This window comes from Apus apus, chromosome 3, assembly GCF_020740795.1.
Source record: "Apus apus isolate bApuApu2 chromosome 3, bApuApu2.pri.cur, whole genome shotgun sequence".
Lineage (NCBI taxonomy): Eukaryota > Metazoa > Chordata > Aves > Apodiformes > Apodidae > Apus > Apus apus.
The window spans coordinates 94841066-94847812 of record NC_067284.1 but is presented as its reverse complement, the minus strand read 5'-3'; the positions used below and the strand labels follow the sequence as shown (position 1 = coordinate 94847812).

At 35.0% G+C, this 6747-nt stretch overlaps 1 protein-coding gene across 1 annotated transcript in view; it reads right to left on the bottom strand.

Moving 5' to 3' along the window:
- Nucleotides 1-235: 235 nt before the first annotated feature.
- The window catches only part of ADGB (androglobin), a 107333-nt gene continuing 100821 nt past the window's right edge, over nucleotides 236-6747 (bottom strand). Inside the window, exons 33-36 of the mRNA XM_051615054.1 lie at nucleotides 5738-5852; nucleotides 3608-3710; nucleotides 2075-2258; nucleotides 236-427 (exon numbers count right to left, since the gene is read on the bottom strand). Of these exons, the coding sequence (XP_051471014.1) occupies nucleotides 236-427; nucleotides 2075-2258; nucleotides 3608-3710; nucleotides 5738-5852 (594 nt within the window). The remainder of the gene's footprint in view (nucleotides 428-2074; nucleotides 2259-3607; nucleotides 3711-5737; nucleotides 5853-6747) is intronic.

Sequence of the window (6747 nt, the reverse complement as noted above, 5' to 3'; positions counted from 1 at the left end):
GCAAAATTTTGTTCCAGTAAAACATACAAACTTTGATAGTAGTAAGTACCTTTATTAGATGCAAAATACCAGATACGTTGTTAAAAAGAGTACCAGATCAATTTTCTCACTAGCACCAGGCAAAGAGATACAATGGGATATGGTTGACAAAAATACTGGAAAATCACATCTTGGACATCTTTGCATTTATACTTTATCTCCCAAACTGTTAAATACAATTCAGTAGTGCTAGCAACTACTTTTTTTTCCCTAAACCTTTTGAATTCTTTTTTTTTTGTGCACTGGGGTTTTTCTTCTCTTGCTCTGCTAGCAGGGCTGCTTCCTGGGCTGCCAGCTCTTCCTGCCTTTTGCGCTCAGCCTCTAGCAGCTCATTTCTGTATGCTTCCCGAGAGCTGTGAACTCTACCTCGTGCTTCATCTAAGGATGCCTAGGCAAAAAGAAACAGCAATACCCCCCGACACATGAATCTTGATTTCATCACAAGCAACTGCCTCTTCCTGTTATGTATCACTTGGTGACTCTGTAAGTACAGGGAGGGCATTTCTCCTTTTCTTTTTATGTGTATTTTTATTGATTTGTCACAGTGATACAGCTAATGTCAGTCTTTTCACCATGAAGAAGAGAAATTCTATTAAAATCCTTTTTAAGTTAACTGCATAAAAGGAGGATAGGGCGAAAGACTAGTAATCCATCTGGGTCTAATCCCTATTAGGTTGCTGGCTGGCTTTGTTGTTTTAAACGTTTAAGTCCCTTAAAACCTAGTTTTCAGCAATGCCAAAATGGTTTACAAGCTTTTGTGTTTTAAGAGACTAAAGGAGCCTAATTCACATTGATCTTGAATGAGGCTTAGGGCAAGTGGGACTTGGACACTTCTGAAAACTTTTTCCTTTGCATTTCCATCCTGGAAAATGGGGATACTTGGATACCTTGATATAGTTCTCTGTGGTCTACAGATGAAAATACTGTAAAAGTGCTAAACAGCACAGTATGCATATTCACAAGTAACTGTCATTTAAAATTAGTATTGTGAAACACTCTAAATGGACATACTGTCCTGAAAGAGCCAAAAACCTACTCTCAACAAAAATTTGCCCTCTAATATATGATGTTAGGCATCCAAAATCATAGCAACATCTGAAAACCTGGGCATGAATTCTTATTAGGGATGGATCAGTCATTGGTAGAGAACTACAGCTCCTTGCAAACTTGCAGTAAAGTAATATAAATCAGGCCTTCTGGGAACTTGTTAAGGAAATGTTTTCAAGTGATTTCTGTAAATAGGTGAGGTCGAGAGCTCTGACTGGTTACCAGCTGATTGCTAATGGTTATTTTATCACCACTGTGTAACAAAACTTTATTCCTGTTGACACTCAAGGGTTAAATGCATTTTGTTAAGACATTTGTACCAGATTCACATGCAGAGCATTGGCTGAGTTAATCCTAATAATGGATCCTACACTAATGCTACAAAATTTATTATTTATATGCTTAAAAAAAAGAGTATTATTAATTCATTTTTTTTATTGTTGGCATCATGCATATTCCAGGAAAACTGGTCTCTAACTTTGCTGTAAGAGACATTACGGGCAGCTCACCCTTCTATGTAAATTATCTTGTTCTTTATTACTTGCCAAAAAGCCCTATGCAATTCTGTAATTAAGAAAAATAAAATAGCCAAACCAGAGATGTTTTATCTTATATGCATCTGGTCATAGATATCAAATGCTCAATTTAGTCTCACTTTAAACTATCCTTTTATGGTGATATTCTTAAAATAGTGTTTTTGCAAGGAGCTGTCTTGCTCCTTGTACTAAGAATCAAGTTAGTATTAAGAATATCATATTAAGGATTATAAGAAAGTACTAAGAATATCATATTAAGGATGTTGTGTATTACTATTTTTCTTTCCTCAGACCTTTAATATTAACCTTTGCCCAACTGAAATTTCAAGCTTGTTGATTCTTTGTAATTATTTGTACTGAATACAGAAGTCTTGAGAATGGTTGATCAAGATATTCATATTGGTGGTGGCTATCACAGTAATAGTTACTGGAAAGAAATCTTGAAAACCTACCTGCAGATTCTCATACATTTCAAGTATATTTTGCTTCAATAAAGCTCTGGCATTTTGTTGTTCTTCTCTTTGTTTCAAGGCCAGCTCTTGGAGTTGTATATAATGGTTGATTTTTTCTGCTTTACATATCTCTTGCTGTTGAATGCTAGACTCACTTCTCAGCACAGACTCAGACACTGTTTTTCTGAAGGAAATACAAAGATATTTGTCTCATTTAAAATACACTTTCAAGTGGTGTGTTGCTGAACACCTATATGCAATGTCACCATCATATGGTGAGATATGGTTATATACCATAAAGGACACTCTTTTCCTCTGCTTATATATAAACTTGATGAGAAAGTATGTTCCTGAGGCAAGGTCTTCTTATAGTTGATTATCTATTTTAAAAATATATTTAAAATCATGCTAATCTTTCAGCATATGAAAAACTCCTACATATGACACTTATTTTTAATTTGCAAGAAATATCATATTCCCAGAAGTTTTTGATATTATAATTCAGCATTGAGACAAATAGAATTTTTTTCTTTTTTGCCATTAGCATAATGGCAGCTAAGTGCATAATATTTTTTTTGTAATTTGACTTAAATGACTAGTGAAAAAGTCAAGGAGTTGAAGACAAATGAAATGCTTACAAGACCTAAGCCTGTGAAAGATATTTTGCCATATTTTCTACTCTTTTAATGCTATTCACTTCAATATAACACCCGTTTCCCTTTCAATTTAGAATTAAATTTGGGGATTTTTTCACCACGTTCTAAGGTCTTTTGAAAATCAATTAACTGCATAAATGCCACATTGCATACAAATGTACTTAAGCATGATCTGGGCTCTAGCTGCAGCACAGCAAACAGGCAGCTGCATGTCTTCTAGCCAGTTAGATTCGTATCAACACATGTAATAAAGAATGTAGCTCTTTTGAATAAAGAACATCATTAATAGAATTATTTCAGCTATTAAATATAATTATTAACTGAACTGTATTTTTAAAGTATAATATTTGAATCTAGCATCACATCATGGCAAACTTCTTTCGAGATGACCACTGAAATTGGATTTTAGGTTAGATTTTTTTGTGTCACATTCTCTTTACATGTAGTGCAGTGATTCAGCTCCTTCAAAATGTATTATGTTAAGGAAAGGACATAAATGATAAATGCATCTAGGAGAGCACAGATTTTTAAAACAAATCCCTGTCAGGAAAGTCAAAGATTAAAACTGTTTCTTGATGCTATCTACACTTCTACAGTCAATACTGAGTGATTTTGTGTACATAACATAAAGAATAGATAAAACATGGGCCAAGACTTTCACAGCAACTTTAAAAAGTGAGTGACAGAGTTGTAGCTTACTTCACTGACACGTGAAGGATGAAGTCTAAATTCACATCTATTATACTGCATCCAATTACAGGTAGGATACAAGTGTATAAAAATATATTGCATTTACTAATTCCTATATATGAAAATCTGTAACCAGTCTTTCATTTTGGTGTTTCACTGGGATTTAATTGTTCTTGCTGCAGTTTACCTCATGTAAGGACTAAGGTCTATGGGCTCCCATTTTCTTTGCTGCGTTTGTAAGCTTGAGTCAATGGCTGCTTGTGATGCTTTCTTTTCTGTAGTAAGAGAATCTACAACAGAACAGATTAAACTGGTTATTCAGTTATGCTAACATATCATTTTTTTTCCTCTTTTGGCTCAGCAAAATACATTATTAAATGAGACTGGGTATAGTCTTTCTGCCTCTTTTTTCCAACACTCATAATGGAGTAAAAAACTCCCTACATAAGCTGGAGTGAAATTCATATATTTATATATTAGTTAAACCCACAGTACACACAAAGGTTTTTACATCTAAGCAAGAACATTCAATTTAAAGTGCCTGAAGAATAAAAGAACAACTTCTAATGAGGAAGGAATCACATTCTTTTATTTTATTTATTTTTTTTAAATTGAAGTCTGATTGTCCACTCCTGGCAGTAGTTAAAAAAAAAATAAATAAAAATTACTCACTTTTGGACAAAGATTTATTTTGGGAAGTACCAGTCTAAAGAAAAAAGGTCATTCTGAAGCCTTACTTTTTTTTTTTTTTTTTTTTTAATGTAGCATTCTCACAATACAGTGACACATCTGATATCAGGCATGCCACTGGGCTGAGCTGCTTTGGGATTATTCCAACCCTTCCTTCTTGCACTTCATCTGGATGTGCTGAAAATGCCTGTGAAATCTTATGAGCTTGAATGATCACAGCTGTAGATTATTTCCATAAAAACTCTCTTATTGCTCTACTTATTGTAATAATCAATTGAAACTTTAGAAAAAATTACTGGAATTCTCTTACCAAAAATAGGAAAGAGGTTTCTGAGCATTAAAAGAATTTACTGTCTATATATTTACTGTCTATACATAGATAAATATACCAGCCTTCTCTGTTGGTCTAGAAGGGTGACATGGACTTTGGAAATGCCTTAGACACTGCCCATCAGAAAAGTATTTTCCAGAACATAAAAATTCTCATTAAGATACTGAACATTGCAGAAAATGTTCAAGCACAATATTGCCTCCTGCTGCACTCTACGGAACCAAACCATAACAATTTAAATCAAATAAAGTATCACCTCTTTACTTCCCGAGACTGTATTCAACTGTAAATGTTTAGTGTAGAACAAAGCTCAGGATAGATAAGCATGAATTTTGAAGTTCTTGTCCGGTAACTTAAAAGAAAACATGTTTTTTCATGTTTCTTTTGAATGCAAGAAGTAACTAATGATGTGTTTGTTTGCAGCATAAGGTGAGGACTACTTCTGCTTTAAGTTCTGAAACATTCCCAGGAGGATTACTTAGGTGACTGGAAAAATACTAATTTTAACAAGTTATGTTACCAGTCACAGGCTCTAGTTCCACACACATGAGCCATGACAAAATACTGTCACAATCAGACTGGGTATTATATTTTCTGTTTTGTGATGGCCTGATCTCAGCATTATTCTCAGAAGAAAAGAAACAACAAACATCCTTGCAGCCTTGCCCCCAGTTCACATTCTCATCAGACTCCGGTAATTGTCAGGGAATACAGATGAAGAATCCATTGAAGTTGTAACCCCTAAATAAAATTAGACAACAGTTATGGAGGCTGCCAGGAAACTGATGCTACTCAGTGTGCACTTTTTGACACCTCACTTTCAGAGCACTGTCCAGGAACAGTTCCCATGAACACTAACATACAGAAAATGCACAGTAGACATATTAGTGTCTTACTGACATGCTATTTCAGGTGCTAAACAATTTTAAAGTATTTCTACACTAATGACCTCTGCTACCCAACTTGGAATTGAGGCAGCTGGTATTTTCTACTGAACTTCCAAAAAATCCATGTTAATTTAGGGTTAGAATTGTAGTACAGGAAGACTGTTTGAAGATTACTTAAGGGCAACTTGGCAGCCTCCAAGAGCCATGAAGCTTTTCTGTGTCTGAAAACAGAGCAATGCCACAATTAAAACAAAAGAGGATAGAGAATATAGAGACTAAACATGCCATTGTGCATTTGGATACCTTTGCTGGGGCTGATCTGTCCATTTACTACCAGTATTTAATGCAAAAGTATTTTCTAAGGAGCTGAACATGATAAGCAGATGATAGGCTTGACAGAAAGTTATACCCTTACCTTCTTCTCCTGAACTAGGTGTTAAAACAGCAGTCTCAGTCCCAGCTGTGGACTCCTCTGAATCTCTCAGAGCACACTTATTAATAAACCGTATGCGTTCCTGAAAAGCCTAGAGATCAAAGTTTTAATGCAGGTAAGAAAACTTTTACTGCATATTTTAAATCTCAAAGAATTTTCAAAACTAGGAATCTGTAAGTAATCAATAAGACAGTACATCTTCAAATCCAGTGCATGTGAGATATGATGCTACTTTATATTACTGGTGAGTATACTTTACTGGTTCGATGAAAACATCACTTCTAACAGGAATATCATTAGAGAGTCACTGGGGAGAAAAACAGATAATCATAAGAGGACCTAATTTCATGTCAGTCATATTCAAACCATCTCTTCAGTATATTATTTGTTTTGTTTTAATGTGTTGTGTAGAGGAGAAATAAATTACCATTACTACTTAAAGTTCATCTTTAATTTATCTCAAGTGTGTCTTGAGTATATGAATAAGAATCACTAAGTAAACCTCTGTAGTTCAGTAAAATGAAAAGTAGGCAGTACACTTGGAATGGTTTCACTCCACTCAATGCACACTGGCTCTATTTAGTATATATCCCAAATGAGAAAATTCAGTTGTCAGTAGGAAACCTAACTTACACTAAAGACTGTGATGTGAAGAAATACCGGAAAGTCACTGATCTCTGGGCAGTTAAAAATAATATCTGGATTTCAACAAAAAAATTAATAACCCCCTGAAAAGCATGGTCTGTTCCCTCATAGCTGAATGTACTGTCAAAACACACCCAGCTACTGCACCTCTTTAGGGAAGGAGGTCTTCCTCCTAAGAGCACCTATAGCTTGCTGATTTAGGAGTCCTCCTGAGAAATAGGAGCTATGGGTGCAAACCTTTTCACACTCAATTACCTTTGATGCCAAACCCAGGTGTCACTGCTTCTGCCTGTCTTTTCAGAATGTGACTTGGTCTGATTGGACTTCCTTGTAAAGGCTCA